The sequence below is a fragment of the Colias eurytheme genome, chromosome 4, assembly GCF_061535395.1.
Source record: "Colias eurytheme isolate Ceu_HAF_F1 chromosome 4, ilColEury1 Martin Lab GWU primary, whole genome shotgun sequence".
Taxonomy (NCBI): domain Eukaryota; kingdom Metazoa; phylum Arthropoda; class Insecta; order Lepidoptera; family Pieridae; genus Colias; species Colias eurytheme.
In genome coordinates, this window is record NC_142983.1 from 2,900,457 (window position 1) to 2,918,938 (window position 18,482).

The 18,482-nt window shown below is 31.2% G+C and overlaps 1 protein-coding gene across 1 annotated transcript in view; it reads left to right on the plus strand.

The window, feature by feature from the left end:
* Positions 1 to 18,482, plus strand: part of LOC149908805 (ATP-binding cassette sub-family G member 1-like) — a 40,208-nt gene that overhangs the window by 10,084 nt on the left and 11,642 nt on the right. Inside the window, exons 2-3 of the mRNA XM_090120375.1 lie at positions 17,132 to 17,249; positions 18,178 to 18,394. Of these exons, the coding sequence (XP_089976501.1) occupies positions 17,132 to 17,249; positions 18,178 to 18,394 (335 nt within the window). The remainder of the gene's footprint in view (positions 1 to 17,131; positions 17,250 to 18,177; positions 18,395 to 18,482) is intronic.

Here is an 18,482-nt window from a genome sequence, read left to right on the forward strand (position 1 = left end):
CTTATTAGTAATTATTGCATTAATTGCTTCATAAATAATGATCGCCTATTAATATTGAATAAATTATATTATACGCAATTACATTCTATGTCATCGATATCCTATTTTATAAAAAGTGTAGTTACTCATTTACTTGCAACAAAATTGCAACCGATTTAATCATTTCCTCGTAGTAACCAAATGCAATTTGATACAGTTTTTAGAACCTTTTAAAAGGATTGAAGATTTTTCCTATGTCATAGATATAAGTAGAATATACTTCTACTTATATCTATGACATAAGATTTATTTTCTGTCTTTGTGCGATAATAATTACAAAATCAAAATTATAAAATCCCTTTTTATATAATCTACAAGAGTATGGTATCAGGTATGTTGTTAACCTCCTAAAGCCTACCTTGAACCAAGTCATGGTAAAACATGTGCCACTCATATTAAAATTATTAATTAATGCATATAAATTGATCGAAACCGGTCTAGTGGTTTGTAGGGCGGTCCGCCCCGGCTTCGCCCGTGGTACATATTTCGCAATAAAAGGTAGCCTATGTTCTTTCTCAGGGTCTAAAGATTGTCTGTGTCAAAATTCATCAAAATCGGTCCAGTAGTTTATGCGTGTAAACCATACATACATACATACATACAAACCTTTCCTCTTTATAATATTAGTATAGATATACATAGATGCATATAAATTAATCGAAACCGGTCTAGTGGTTTGTAGGTCGTAATCTAGTAGGTAGATATTTGTTACCTTTCCGGAAAAAATACTTCCGCGAGTAATTTGGAATTGGATTTTAATGCAGAATAATTTTAAATTATATGAAGAAAATCTGAATATAATATGATAGTAACATTAATTATTAATTTATTATGTGTTAAAATAAATCAGTGAGACTGAGAGAGATAAAGTGTTAAGTGACTATAAAACCTCGTTATGTGATGTGAAAAATGTATGCAAATTTTTCATAACTTTTTTAATAACTTGGGACACATTTTAAGTTTATTCATGAAGAATATATCTATGAAGCTGGTGTACTACATGTATTAGGTTCAAATAACAGAAAAATAGCAAAAAAACATAACATTTCATAATAATACAATACTGTATTATTTAATGCTGATAAGCTTTATCGCTTATGCCATTAGTCATTGCTCATTAGATATCTACCGCTCTAACACTAACAATTTATTATAACACTTTTAGCATTATCTGTTTTTCTTTATGATTTCTCTTGTTTTTTTTTTGTAAGTTTGTAAGTATGAAGCCGTCTCCTACAGACTCGATTGACCAATTTTAATAGGACGGATTTAATTAAAGTTTTGTTCACTTGGTGACAATACAATAATTTCATGAGTTTATTTTATTAGAGAGCGTGTTTTAGGTTTCTTTAGGATAAATCTGTTCGTATAAAGTAGTTTAAAATCGAGGAAACGGATAAAAACGTCTTAAAAATAACACTTATGCACTATTTAAAACAAAGGCAGCTCTTGTAATACAGTTATCCTGTTATGCACTACCCCGTTACATTATTTACACAAAGGTAAATAAACACAACATTCAGTTCCCTTTGCCTTTCACATTTGCTTCTGTATTTATGAAAAATATGAACCGAGTTCGTTAACCTCGACCATGTGCCATGATTTTGTATCACTGTTACTTTTATATCTCAAAACCGGTATTGTAAGTCAAAAATGTTTCGTGCTGAGATCAATCTTATAAAAGTAATAATTCAGGGAGGTCAAAAACCCTAAAAAGGATACTGTGAAAGAATAAATAAATATACTAATCGTAATCAGTAATACTTACGATGATAAAATATATAATTTAATAAAAAAGAAGATAAGATACTAAATGAGACAGTTCTCAATTTATTTTGAAGTCAATACACCCAGTATTTGGAAAAATGATGTAAATAGATTGAGTAAATTTGTTCCTATGTTATTTTAAGGAATAGAAATGTTTCTATATACCTAGTATTTACTATGCTATTGTATTACCAGAGATAACACTATACTAGTAGTACCTATTACTATTAATTAATAAATTTGCTTAACACGAAGCACGTTATTTTTACATAGGTATATAATTTTATACCAATAACCGCTGATTTATGATAGGTATGTGAAATGTAAACAGTTATAACTTTTTCACACAGTTATAATATTATGTATGAGTTATGACCTAGTGAATTTTGTTGATATATTTTTGTAACTGTAATATGTTCTCGATCTTTGTATATCCATACTAATATTATAAATGCGAAAGTAACTCTGTCTGTCTGTCTGTTAGGTACTCAATCACGCCTTAACTACTGAACCAATTTGCATGAAATTTAGTATAGAGATATTTTGATAACCGAGAAAGGACATAGGATAAGTTTTATCCCGGAAATCCCACGGGAACGGGAACTATGCGGGTTTTTCTTTCTTCTGCGCGGGCGATGCCGCGGGTGGAAAGCTAGTTATAGTAGTGTATACTTTAGTTCTCCATTTATTACTAGAATTGGAAGACATACGTGGATTTCATGTTTTCAATTTTTTGAATTTGCTTGGATTAGCATAATAAATGTGGGTTTGATTAAGTTCCAAAAACATTCTTTGAAGTAAATTGCATTGGAAATTCGGTGTCATACTGTAAAATAAACTTATTAATTTATTAAATTAATGCCGTAATAATGTACATATAACGAATTTATTATTCATTAAAACTACAATTTACTCGATATATTTAATATATGGGTAATTAGGTTTAAAAATGGGTAAATGGCGCAGACCTTATCGCACTTGACCGCATGTCTGGAGGTCACGGGTTCAATTCTTGTTGTTTTTATCGTTATGTTGCAAATAGCGTGTTGTCTAAAGTAATCCATACTTAATATTATAAATGCGAAAGGAACTCTGTCTGTCTGTCTGTTACTCAATCACGCCTTAACTACTGAACCAATTTGCATGAAATTCGATATAGAGATATTTTGATACCCGAGAAAGGACATAGGATAGGTTTTATCCCGGAAATCCTACGGGAACGGGTTTTTCTTTGAAAACGCGGGCGAAGCCGCGGGCGGAAAGCTAGTTATGTTATATATATATAAGTATACCTCGATGTAAGAACATGCATACAAATATATTTTTGAAACTATTATTGAACAATTTTGATAAAAGTCGCAATTTTGTCTGCCTAGAGAGAAAATGTGCGTATAATTAGTAAGTTAATTGTAGCAACTTGAAATCCGATTGTCATATTTTGTTTAAAAAATCATGTTTACATAGTACACATTTGATATCCTGGTATATCAGTTGTAACTTTTGTAAGCCGTAATGCTGTAATATGATATAAGTTCCAAGTTATCACAATAATTGTTAACTTCCAGTGTTCAATGTTCATTAGTATATATATGTAGTAGCAATAATAATTAATATCGTATAATTTATTATCGTCAATGTATCACTACAGTACTTTTTGATTCTCTAATCCCATGGAATATTAAAAATAGAATTTACTTGATAACAATTTATTCATAATACATATTTTATTAAAACAATTTTAAAACATTAATCGATATGCGTATTCATTTTTTTGCCATCCTTGCAACGAATAACTAGAGGTCATAAAAATTCACATTCATACGCATTATCAAATATTATGATAACCTTAGAATATACTCGTTAGAATGACGTTAAGTTCAATGTGTTTTTTTTATATTAGAATTTAATAATATAATAATTGAATAATTATATGCAAATTCACATCATTAATTAAGCTAATTTGTCTTTATTTTTCATTTATTAACTAAAAACAATGAATGACGTAAAACCTTAGTGTGGTCGAAGGTGGGTCGAAGTTCAAACCTACTCGTTTCTAGGATAATATTTTCAGAATTTATAGATTCACGTATTATTAAATAGTATTTTATATTATTATTTATTTATATTTTACCTATTATGCTTTTTTTTCAGTCTCATATGCATATTCGCGCAAATAATTCGGCAATCATGCTATTAGTGTAACTAAGCTGCCTTTTTTTACACGCTTTATATTAGCTTCACCTGTATGTTTGTTTATAACCGACTTCTTTGGGCGCGATTTTGACCCACTTTAAACGGCCAGATTTCGTACAAACTTTGTAGATTTATTGAGGACCGATGACAATACACTAATTTGATAAAATTTTATATTTTTTAGTTCGGTTTTCTATAAAAAGCGTGTTTTTTAGTTTTTTTAACTATTATTATTTTAAGTGGGGAAATCTTGCACCCATCCGATACCCACCACGGCCTCCGGGGAAGGGGCCGTGGGTTATGTCGGATTCCTACCGATCAAAACCCCACTGTGTTCCGTCAAGCCGCATCAACGACAGGACCACGGGTATAGGTAGAATTCGTCCGTGACCCCATCAGCGGCAGCCCGTGCGTCGCCGGGCCCAAACAATTATCACAAGTTCACAACACTGAAAATAACGAACGTCTAAGGAACGTAATATATCTACCTATTAATTATTGAGTCGAGGAATGTAGACAACTAAAATTAGTAATCAATACTAATAAACGAAGGATTCACACTACATTACAAAGTAAACGTTGAAATATGAATCTATATTGTCATGGTTTAGGTGTTTGTTTTATATCATAAGCATATAATATCTATTTACAAAATATACATTTACAAGTTTACATGGTGTCTAGTTTACATATTGTTCCAAGACAATATAATATACCTAATTACCTAGATAGGTACTATTTGCGTAGCTTAGTACTATTTCAAAAATCAAACAATTTCAAATATATCTCCAATATGAAAAAACTAGACTTAAATATTCTATTTATGCTTCGTCATCTCAATAGTAATTCATCAAATAAACGCCTGTTATTGTTTTGTCATCGTCAAATTAACAACTTTATTTGGATAATACTAATAGTGACGTGATTTTTTGTTTGAGCATTGATTGGAATATTTAGGTATAGTCTGTATGTTTATTGATTAATTATCTGTCCGCCCTAAAAAAGAGAAAAAATGCGGCAAATACCTAGAGAAAAGTAAGTTTAAAAATTCGCTGTTTAGTTTTCCTTCAAATTGCGATTTGCGATCATCAAACAATCGATGCGACGTTTACAAGAAATTTTTAATTTTTATCGAGAAATTTATTTTATATTGTAACTTATCAATTATTTACGGATTTTTATTACAAAGGTTATCAATAATATAAATATTAAATATTATACAATAAATAACTTCAGTAAAATTCCACTGCAAAACTCTTTTGAGTGCTATAAGCACATTTTTGTTAAATCTGTTTGCAATATCAGCTATAAGTACCATTGATAATATAGTACCTACTTACATATACCTATTTTTAACCACAGAGTAAACAGAATTTTAAATTCAAGCGCTTTATAAACAACAATTTACAGATTAAACATACTACTACAGCTACGTTGTTGGTCGCTTATCAAAATATTTTTAATTTGTATTCTATGACCTCACGACTGTTTGGTCTCCAATATAATTATTATTTTACCGAACAGTCTAGTAAATTCTATTTATGACGTAAAAGGTTAACACATTAACCATGCGAGATTAATTAAATAACATAGTTAATGATCTGTGTTAATCTAGTATAACAGGGATTAATCGATGTTATAAACAAGAAGCTTTTTAATATTTATTTGTTTATAAAAGAAAATATTTGTGTGAAATTTTATTTTGAATCTAAACTTTCACCTGCACGTAAGCTCTATTACAGATCAGTCATCAATGCTATATTCAATATAATATTTTGTAATATACTAACAACAATGAAATTAATAACATCTCTAATTAATAAGGGTTATTAATTTTTCATCCATTCGTTATTCAAGGGCCCTAAAAGCCCTTGGACTTCAACATTAAGCTACCTTACAGTCTCGATCGAACGATAACCTGTTCATTACATAAAACTGATTATATAATAAGTAAAGAATTAAGAAATCATTTTTAATTGCTTCCTAAATACCATAATCTAACTCAATATTATGAAAAATAATATATACGCTGACCTTTTTTCCAGGTTAAGGTTAAAATTCTCTTCAATTATCGCGTCAAGTTCGATTGCCTGAGGGCACATTTTTTACATAATTAGGTACTGCCTAGTTAACTTCAAAAAAAAGAATAAAGACGCACGATAATGTCTTCTTACTGTCCTAAACAACATCAGGTTGTGTCCCATATAATCTCTTTATACTAGGCTATGGTAATGAAATATGATGATTACGATACTCATGTATGTGTCCTTACTTCAACGCAATAATTGAATGTTTGTTACTTCTTACTCAATAATGGTAACCGTTAAAAGATTTGGGACGAAATTTCGCGTGCAAATAAACCGTGACCCGCATTAGGACAGGATATTTTATCTTGGTTCAAGGTCCACAATGCATTAACTATTGTCATTATAGTCATTGTACAAACGGAAACAGTAATCTTATAATGGCAACGTGTAAAGCTATAGGTAGGTTAAGTAATTCAAATAATATCATTAATGGCTGATTTTTCAATCCTTGGTTAAAACTTATTCGTCGAATAATGTATAAAACTACCATTTTAAAAACGTATTCTAATTGCCCGTATTTGACAGTTTACGTAGCATTTTAATATTATCGTGTAATACTTTATTGGACGGATAAGTTTTATCCAAGCATTGAAAAATCGGCCCTTATTCATATAACATCATATTACCTAGTTCATAATTCATATTATAAAGTAGGTATCTAATATGTAGGACCAAGGTAGTAATAGAAGGGAGGAAATTCTGCAGGACTTGCTAGTAGGTATAAGTTGTAAAAAATATTGTACGATCAACATTTCCAAAAACTGAGGTTATCAATTATTCGTAGCGTATATTTTTATTTTTATTTTATACAGGGTGTCCCACTGTTAGTATACTAAGCTCAAAGGAGGTTATATAGTTTTGTGCTTTTGCATACGCTGAGTTCGTAAAAAATACTTATAAAATTCCAGACGCATTTTTTTTCAAATTGATGAATTTTTAAAACTCTTTATGTACAGTGTACACCCATAACAAGCAATCCGCCCAACTTTGCCACCAGCACGTGAGCTATCGTTTAAGATTATGTTTTCATAGACAAAATGCTCACATTAGCAAAGCGGTATATGTCGGCTGCGCGAAGCTAAAGAAGAAAACATGGATTTCAGGAAAAATTTTGCAAAAAAATTTTGACGTAGGTAATTTTGAAAAGTCCCTTCGCGCTTAGTATACCAATAGTGGGACACCCCGTATATTTATACTATGTTTGTACTTATAGTTTCTATCAAAAATGTTTTGTTAAATTTGGATGAAGAAACTAAATACAATTAGACAATTTTAGTGATTTTAAATTTTAATATTAATTAATTCTTCGTTGGATGGTTTATAGACGCACGTATTAAGTGCGTCACACACCCACAAAATTTCGGGTCATTTGTAACAGGATGGCGGTTCTACACGCAATGACAAAAATAAAAATGATGGTCAGAACGCTGATACCGGATACCTTAAGATACTGTAATATAAAACATTACAGTATCTTAAGGCTTATACATGCGCTAATAACCTTGACCATACTTGACGGATCTCAAACCTCTCCCGCTGCACCTTCTTTTTTCCTCGCATTTTGTATTTAAAAAGATACCAATCAGTGAAACAAAAAATCCTCGTCAGGGACTGTTGTGTAACTGATAATTTATTAAACATAAAATTTTCAGAGCTCTAAGTCAGTAGGTTACGAAGTTTATAGAGTATTTGCGGAAAAATCGATGACCACGGCACATTTTTTTTCTAGAAATCTATTAACTTTGGAAAAAATTCCTCGCGAGCAATTAAAGATCAAAGACCATCCTATTTTATATATTTTTTTCGGTATTGTGCTTTATGTTGTACCAGACTTTATAGAGATTGAACATAGTCGAATTTGCCGGGTAACGCCTTAAGATAAAATATTATAGTATCTTCACCGTGTGTGACGCGCTTTACTATAGGTATTAGGTACTAGGTATTTAGGTACTAGATTTAATTACATATTAAAAACCGAGCTTTTTTATTTTGATTCTTAACGAGTCCTTCGTTGTTTTAGTAGTAAATTAATAAATATTATGTTTAAAACTACAATAATACATATTTAAATATATAAATAGTTGCATTTTTAATACTTGCGGTGTTTTAAACTTAATTCTAATAATTTGTACAAGTATTTCTCTTGATGGTATTTCTCCGTATTTGAAATAAACGTTTAAATATTATTATGTTACAGAGGTCTCAAATTAAAATAATAGTATATTATTACAGCAATTATGATAGAACTAGGTACTTTGACTCATTCTAAAAACATTTTTTTATTAATTATCACGCTTAAGAAATACTAGGGTCTTAGATTACTATTATCTGTCTTATTGTAGTGTTTAACAGTACATTTGAAATCAGTTATGTTTTTTAAAATTCGAATTAAATTTAAAATGTTAAAATATGCGTTTTCATTTATGTATTATATTTTTTTGTTTTATATGCAGTCCATCTCATACAATGATACAAAAGAACCCTAAGTGTAGGGTTATACCTACTTAGTTTAATTTATTTTCCGGCAATCAGAACATAAATTAAATAATATTTAAATATACTAGTATATTATATACGTGTGTATTTATATGGTATAAGTGTGTATTATACATCATAACAAACTAACGTCAAAGCACCTCCATTTTTTATTGACTCTATAAAAAGAAAAAAATCTATAAAAACCTCCAAAACTTCCACATTTTTTAGCTACAAATTTTATTTGCAAGCTATGTATACATAGGTGTATCACCGTGTATGACGCGCAAATTATCTTTTTTTTTCTTTTCTATGATCTAATATACCTACTCTAAATATTGATAAAGTATACTCTGTAGTCATTTGTGACGTATCTGTGGTTATAAAAAAACACTTGGAGAAAAAAATTACATAAATAAAAAAAATTGAGTGAAGACTTGAGTAAGAATATTATGAATATCATAATTATATTAGTTATATCATATAAATGATATGATAGATACTAAAATACTCCACACAACAATAAGGTTATTACTATGCGTAGTAAAGGGGGATTCATTGTTTCTATAGGTATTACTCTTATTATTTAATACTCGGATAGGTATATCGATTTGACCTCTTTTAAAGATGTTTGCTTTTCTCTGTACTAATTATTCATAAGCTTGGACGAAATACTTGCATAAATATAATATTATTGTACATTTTACGTAAACCGATCGAGGTTTATTTTATCTCTTTTTTGTTTGTTTTTGTTATAGTTATAGGTTATTGCTTTGTTTAATTTTATCTCTTAAAGGCGTCGAACTCAGATTACGTGTTTATGTAATATTCAATTATTTATGTTATGTAATTCATTTATCCTTGGTATTGAGATTAATAAATAAGTAAAATAATATATTATGATATTATACTGCGACGAGGACGACGACGACGACTGACCCAAGGGCCCAAGTCCTTAACTACAGACGTTGTTCTGTATTTGTGCGATTTCTCTCAAACGCGAGAAGTTTAAAAGGCCGTTAAGTTTTATCATGTTTTATTAATTTTCTTTTTGGTACAAATTTCTAAGGTTTTTCTTTCTTAAGATCTTTTTCCATACATTAACGAAACCTTACAAAAAAAAACAGAAATATATCGAAATCAGAAAAGAATTTCAAATCTTGTCTAGAAAAAAATACCTAAATGTATTTTTAGTTTTTACATTAGTAGATAGTAGATACATTTAAGGCATGTAAAAATTAATTCAAATCTATAGACCACTCAAATGCATTAAGTCTTTTCCACCAAAATAGATAATAATTTAAATGTGTCGATTTAAATTTTATAAAGATATGCAAATATACCTACATTTATAAAGAATAAAATTCGATCACGAGGCGGGATTATTTCTATTCTTTAAAAAAATATATTTATAAAGCATTTAAATGTAATTTAATAAAAACAAAAATATAAAATTCGAGATATGCAAAAACGCAGCCAATATAATTGTTTTAAATAAATGTTGCGCTTTTGTCACATGAAAGCAAGGTCAATTGAGACATTGGGAACACAAAACATTTTGCACTTAACAAACGAAGACTGCGAATAACATACCAAAAAATAAATATTTGATTTATAGGAAATAATATTGTAGTACTGTGGTTATACCGTGTACAATATATTATAATATAATCATCATAATTCTAATTTTGATTCTAAGCCTATCTGGAAATCGTTACAAATACCTACTAGTTAGGTACTACTAAGTATACAAATAATAATTATGATTTACAGAATAATAATTAAAGGAGAATATTTTGAATCTCATTAAATTAGTTAGGTCTTTACATAATAATATGATATTCCCTTCCTTTTTTAGTGGGAAAATGCAGACCCACAGCCTCCGGGTCCGGGGAAGCTAATTCCGCGATCACATTTAAGGCGTTACCCGGCAATTTCGACTATGTTCAACCTCTATAAAGTCTGGTACAACATAAAGCACAATACCGAAAAAAATATATAAAATAGGATGGTCTTTGATCTTTAATTGCTCGCGAGGAATTTTTTCCAAAGTTAATAGATTTCTAGAAAAAAAATGTGCCGTGGTCATCGATTTTTCCGCAAATACTCTATAAACTTCGTAACCTGTTGACTTAGAGCTCTGAAAATTTTATGTTTAATAAATTATCAGTTACACAACAGTCCCTGACGAGGATTTTTTGTTTCACTGATTGGTATCTTTTTAAATACAAAATGCGAGGAAAAAAGAAGGTGCAGCGGGAGAGGTTTGAGATCCGTCAAGTATGGTCAAGGTTATTAGCGCATGTATAAGCCTTAATAATATGATATGACCTAAATGGTGACACATTTCTCACTCATTTTTATACCAAGTAAGCGCTGTCGCTTCACTGGCCTCTGACTTCCATCAAAAAGGATATATAAACGTAATTTACAGCATTTTTTTTTTTATTTTATCTCTGTAATCGCTGAAACCGGTAAGTTGTAAACCCAAAAAGTTCGATGACCCTTGACAACTACCGGCAAATTGCGATTTTAATCATTACGAAATACGAATATCTTATATCATAGACCTAATCAGCCTATTATTTATTTTTGAATTTTGATAAACCTTGATTTTCGCATGGAATTTTTCTAATTAAACAAACTTAATTCTAATTTTAAGATAATAATATCTATAATCAATATAATACATATATAAGTTTCAATCTACAGGCGGAAAAGATAATTAAAAGTAAAAACCACGTCGAATTAAGATTTATGTTAAAAACTAAAAATTAACATAACGGAACTGTAAATTCGCAAAAAAATAATGCATGCAAAGCCGACGACAAACAAAAATTAAAGAAAGAACAAATAGTGTCTTCTATTCACATACCGATGAAAAAGTAGATAATAAATAAATAAATAATAAATAAATAAATATTATAGGACATTATTACACAAATGGACCTAGTCCCACCTTAGATCTCTAAGAGTCCCACAGTCAGCTCAATTAAGGCTTGTGTTGTGGGTACTAGGCGACGATAAATATTGTATTATAAATACATATATAGATAATAACACCCAGACCCAAGAACAAATAATTGAGTTCATCACACAAATATTTGCCCTGACCGGGGATCGAACCCGGGACCGTCGGCTCAGTAGTCAGTTACTTTACCACTGCGCCAACCACGTCGTCATAATAAAATTTATTATCTGTCAATGAGAGTGTGATTATCACTGTGATATAACATAATCATTATTAGCCGCGTCCAGACCGGCTGAGCGCGGCTCGCGAGGCGCGCTCAGACTTCCTGCTCGCGAGCCGTGGCACCAGAGCTATTTGTGAAAAGTTCCGAGCCGCGCTCGCGAGCCAAGGTGAGCCGGTTTGAGCATTCAGTTTAACTCCGTATAACGATGGAAAACCACGTTTTATTAGCTGCTGCGGCGCTTGTGTTGTCTGGATATATCATAAAAAAAAGAAAAAAGAAACAAAAAATCTGGATTAAAAAATTGTACCAAAACCGAATTTTTTATTTAAATGATCTGGATCTTTCGAATCCCATAACATTTTGAAGCTTCCGTAAAGTTGTACTAAGCGAATACTGTCTTCTTTATCCATTTTTGATTCTGGCTCGCGAGCATCGTTAAGTCCGTCCACACCGGGCGAGCAGCTCAGACTGAGCCGCCTTTGAGCATCGCCAAAAACCGACAACGCATGGCTCGGGGCTGAGCGCCGCTCGGCCGAGCCAACGTGCGCCCGAGGAAGCCCGAGCGCCGTCCACACCGGCCGAACTATTGGCTCGCGAGCGGGACTCGCGAGCCGCGCTCGGTCGGTCTGGACGCGGCTATTTATCTACTTGTTGTAAACAAGTGTGAAGAGTTTTTCATATCTACATCGTTTAATCATAATATGCGTAAACAACTAGGTAGTCTATAAAGTACCTATTTTTTGTAATTGAAATTTTGGGGGATTGATTGAATGTATCTATGTGAACAAATAATATTAAAGATTTCAAAGTTTTCTTTGTTTATTATAATTATTAATCACTTAATATTAGAAGCTAAATGTTTACTGAATAACACACTTTATTTTTTATTTTTCAATATTTCGACTCCGAGCAACCTGACCCACCGACTAGTTTCTTCATAAAACCATAAAAATAAACCACATTTGAACCGGGAAAACTTTATATTCATGCATATTATGTTATTATATTTTATAGTTTGACCTCAAAGCGTCCGTGACATTGTGTTATGAGTCGTTATGATTTGAACAGAAATATTAGATCTTAGATTACACGCTTGTCGGCATTCGCCTTGAAATAGGGCAATTATGATCTAACGCAGATTTTTCTGACTTATTAGTGGCACAGAGGAAAAATGCTAGTGTGTTGGACACTTGGACGCATGCTCGATCTATTTTTTTTTTCAATCTATCAAACAATTTTAATTTACGCTTTGACGTCGAGTTTATTCTTATACAAGTACCTAGGAAACGTACCTAACGAATAAAAAATTAAAATTAAAATAAATACTCTATTATGATACTAAAAGATATAAATAAACCGCAAATTCCTACGTGGTATATAATATTCGTGGGAAATACCAAGAAACTGTTAGAATGATTTTCTCATTAATTGATTAAGCATCGTTTCAAATGCCTAATAAATACTATTTAATTTTTTGTCATCATTCTAGAATGATTATAATTCATTGTAGTAACAATAACCATCATACCCAAAAATCTGATTTAATTAAGAAGGTACAGATTTTATAGGAAAATTAGTTATAATTTGCCTACAAAATCTAAACACTAAAACCTAAAACAGTGAAATCTATCTGTTTACCCTTTTTACGAAAACACGTACCCTAATCTTTCTGTCAAATCTTTGTTACAGTGGTCGACCAATTAAAGAGCGCAAATCTATTGAATCTTTGTTGTATTTGAAAGCTATTGAAACCTCATCATCTTCTTGTCCCTTAAATCAATAACTAAATGAAACGCCTGTCCCGTATTTCAGGAAAACGAGATTTTATTTTAGTTCTAATTGTTCTTTAGTGTTTAGAAAAACTCCTTTTCAACAGTAGACATTCAATATGATCCCTCGTGCAAAGGTAGACTGAGAGACATCTTAATAGGAATAAGCTGAACCGGTTTTTAATCGTTTCAAACAACCTCAGACTAACGTCCATCCTAGGCAAGCAGGTTTATAAGTTGAGGACAAATCTTCGTATCTTCGTCTAATCACCTAAACCCTAGTTGGCAAGGCCAATCTATCCTAAAATCTTAGTTATTAGGGTTCCGTAACCAAAGGTAAAACGGGACCCTAGCTATTATTCGACTTCGGTTCTGTCTGTCTAACTTATGAAATTTTCAGAGATTATTTATTTCTTTTGCCGCTATAACAAAAAGATGATGTTAAGCAACGGTTGGCGCTGTCAAAAATTGGATGAGCGATCACTTTTTTACAAACGTACGGAACCTAGTGTCGCGACTCGCGAGTCTGACTCGGACATGCATGTTTTGTTGTCAAACGTTGTCGGTTGAATTAATTCTTCTATTTATCTCATTCTGTTATAATATCAGGTCATTACTTAATCCTTGAGCATACTTTAATTTATGGTATTGTCAAGAATTACAATGAAAAGGAAACATAACTCGAAACTAATAAGGCAATTAGTTAGATACAACATTTGATACAATGATTATTAGTTATGAGTAAGTACCAACCTACAAAAGATTAATTTAATAATTTTAATGATAGTAATCATATTTAATGTAATAATAGTAACAAATCGGTCATTGGAACGTTCACAGTAATTTCACGCAACATGATTCTATTTTACAATTTCATATGTACTTATTACCGAATGATGAGAGAGGTTTTTGTTGAATCAGGGAAAAATCTTTTACTTTTTTGTCATTAAAACCTTCTTAATTCAACATTTATTCCCACTTATTCCATTACACCGTGTGTAGTCTGTATGTAATCTGGGGGCACGGTAGTGCCCCCGCCAAGAGGAGCTAAGCGAACGAAGCGCACGGGCACTACCTACCTTTTCTCGAAGCGCTTCGACGTTTTTTTGAACCCTCATAACTTGGGTTTGGATTATGCTAGATCACCAAAATTTTCGGGATACCTATATTGTCAATAGCAGACTTATTGAACATAATATTAAGTTTTAATTACATTAGCTTTTATACTTCACTGAGTCGCATTTTGCTCTGTAATTGGAAAACTACCAGAATCTACTATGGGGAGTGCTCTGAGGAATTGTAGCACTTCTAGTGTTACAAGTGTTTATGGGCGGTGGTGACCACTTAACATCAGGTGGCACACCTGCTTCTTTGTCTGCTGTGACATAAAAAAAATGTTTATAACTTGAAGTTATGGATAACTAATAATATCTATTGACAAATTAGAAGGTTTTCTATAGTACTACGATTATAGTTCTATGGTCTAGTACAGTATAATATTTATCTGTGCTATAGTCATTGCATTGAGAGGGTCATTCGTCTTACAAATTACAATCATATTACAATGTTGCGTACTATGAACACTATGAATGAACGTAAATCGTGTAATAACTAATAACTCAAAGCACATGGCTTTTGTGGTTATTCCGTATTTGTAAATAACTTTGTCCTCTAGATACAAGCTAATGACTTTAGTTCTGTTATTTTCCAAAGAAGGTAACTGCTCATTTATTATTTTCAACTCTGCTTATTGGAGTGAATTACCTACTTGACTGTATATTTTTGAAATGTTATATAAGGGTATACTTAGCTAATTGTATATATTAATTTTATATTTAATTAATTTTGGGTAGTTTTAATTAATAATTAACTATATATTTTTCGCGAATCAACATGTTTCTAAATTCATGTAATTAGAATAATTTTCGTGCAGTTTTCCTTATTTTTGATCACCAATGAAAACCCTAAGCGAAAATAAGTAAAAAAATAAAAACCTTTGTAATTTTTATGCTAAAAGATAAAATTACTTCTTCATATAGTTACGTTAAAATCATGATAATTATTGGCTCACACTACCGAAGTTATTATATTTTTATCCTTTACCCGACGGTCGCCTGGAAGAAATGGCTTATAGCCATAAGGCCGCCCATTGTATATCTTTTATTTTGTTTTGTTTTTTCTTACAAAGAAGAATAAATAAATAAAAATAAAATGTAGGTTATTTGGTTATTTTATGCAACGTGGTGGTGGTATTTTATTCCTAGACAAGAAAATAGTTACAAGAAGTAAGTTTATCTTAGATAATAGTAGAAAGCGATACTAAAAAATTATAATTAATAAAAATGTATACAAAATATTATATATTATATAAAATAAATTAAAGTGTTACGCCACTCAAAATAATGAAGAGATATAGGTACCTACTTATTTTATGTAGTTACATAAACATTACGAAGATGCATACTGCATAAGTTTAAAATATTGTCTTATAAAAACACTTATTTCTTGATTTCTTGATATTTTCCATAACTATGCAAGACTGCAATTTCATGCATAATAATCAAGAATAATAATGTTTGTATTATAATTTTCTTATACATAAAAATGAATCGCAAAATGTGTTGGTAATATATCTAGTTAGGTAGTTTTACCAAACAAATGATAGGTATACCTACATACTTCAAAAAGGTGATTTATAAAAACAGCTTATAAAAAATATTTTAACAATTCAGTGATCTCCATCTAACAGCAATCTAAACTTTTTTGTCCCTTTTACAAATCAAAACCTTTTTCGTAAAAAATAGGTAGCTTACCTAAGTTTATTACTCTTAATAATCTCTTAACGTGAAATAATTATGGTAGAAGTAAGGTAGAATAAGTATTAAGTAAGGTAGAAGTGTAATTGTTAAGTGGAATAAATTAAATAATAATGATATCCTTAATATTTGAGTCACAATATCCGCATTTACTAAACAATCTTACCTTACCTTACTGGAGTGGCGCAGGGACCCAAAGTGAGTCTTGGCCTCCGACAATAAGAGCCTCCTACTATCTACTATATAAAAATAAGTCGGGTTTTCCTTCCTGACGCTTTATAACCCCAGAACGCACGAACCGATTTCCACGGTTTTGCATTCGTTGGAAAGGTCTCGGGCGAGGTTTATTATATAAAAATAAGTTGGGTTTTCCTTCCTGACGCTTTATAACTCCAGAACGCACGAACCGATTTCCACGGTTTTGCATTCGTTGGAATGGTCTCGGGCGAGTTTTATAGCAAAGAAAAGGTGTCAGAGACAAACCTGTGGCGAAACGGAGTTCGCCCGGTTTGCTTGTAAAGTAATATAATGAATTATGAGGTAGAATGTAATCGTCATCTTCCTTTGATTCGCAATATGTAGCAGTAATGATAAACAAACAAAAAGTATTAATAATTTATAGAGTTGTCATCGCTCGTGCGCGTTTATTAAAAACAAGTTCTTAACAAATCGTTATTGAATGAATTATTGCTGTAGATAACGACATAACCTCAATATTCAATTTAAATGCCATCTCCAGAATATATCAAGCGTCCTAATAAAAAACTGATATTACTTATCAATTGTTTCAGAAAAGAAAACAATCCTGAATAATGTATCGGGTCTCTTCAAGTCTGGTCAGTTGACTGCCATCATGGGACCATCAGGTGCAGGCAAATCATCACTTATGAACACACTCACAGGATTTTGGTAAATATATATTGTGAATTATAAAGAATTGAAGGCCTTACCACTGATTTAAAAAGCGATGCCTAAGTCTTTATTACATTAGAAAACTCGCGATTAAATAAATTGTACCTAAAGTTTTAAGTTTTAAAATAAATAACTCACAGAAGGTTCATAATTATTATCCTGCCCATTTGTCCATCAGTTAGTACAGGTAAAGTAGTTATTTTCGTGATCAATAAATATATTATATCCACATTTCGTGACTGCAATTTCATTTTTACGCGGTATTTATAGTACGTTTGTAATCAATAAAGAAATGTTTCAATGTCACTTTCGTCCAATCTTATAAAAATTAAACAAAGGCTCTGTTTTTATTTATTAAAATCAATGCTTGGCTTCATTATTTCTAAGTTGAATGCTCTAGTAATAGTTGATTATTTCTAAGTTTCTTAGTCAGTAAGGAATATATGTTTAATTTCTAATATGTATAATATACACAGTATCTTTGTCATGGGTCTCGAAGACAATTAACAGTAGTATTCTTTAATTACTGGGTTTTTACATATTTTACCAGTTTCCCCTGCAATCTTATAATTATTATTCTTTTAAATTGGTTTTACCTTCAGGTGAATTTAATGATTTTCCGTATTCAAAGATAGGCCTATAATTATCTCAAGTATATGCAATGTGTAATGTATCAAAACAAGATAGACAGGTTAGTAATTAGTAGATCATATTTCAAAAATCATGGGTGCGGCAGGATGGCGCAGTAATCCAAAATAGATGCAGAATCTTCTTAATATGTAGATTATAGGTATCTAATTCGCAGCAGTTGTAAAAAATAATAAATACATTTTACCCTTCTTTTGTTATTAATAAGAAAAGTTTTACTTGTACCGTAGAAGCTTAACATCTATTAAACAAGTACTATAAATCCAGAAATTTCCAGTGTAAACGGCGTCAAAGGCACTGTCCGCGCTGGGGACGTGGTTTGTGAACTCGGCAAGAACTGTTCTGCAGCTGCAATACAGTCCTATCGCAAGAAATCCTGCTACATCCTGCAAGATGACAGACTGAACGCCCTGTTTACCGTCAGCGAACTTATGAACTTTGCAGCCGATTTGAAAATAGGAAACATGCTTACGAAGAAGTTAAAGGATTCGATAGTAAGTACAGAATAAAACTATTTCGATCGTATAGGTAAATCTTCTGTGCATGAAGTAGTACTTAGTAGTAGTACCATACTCATTATGG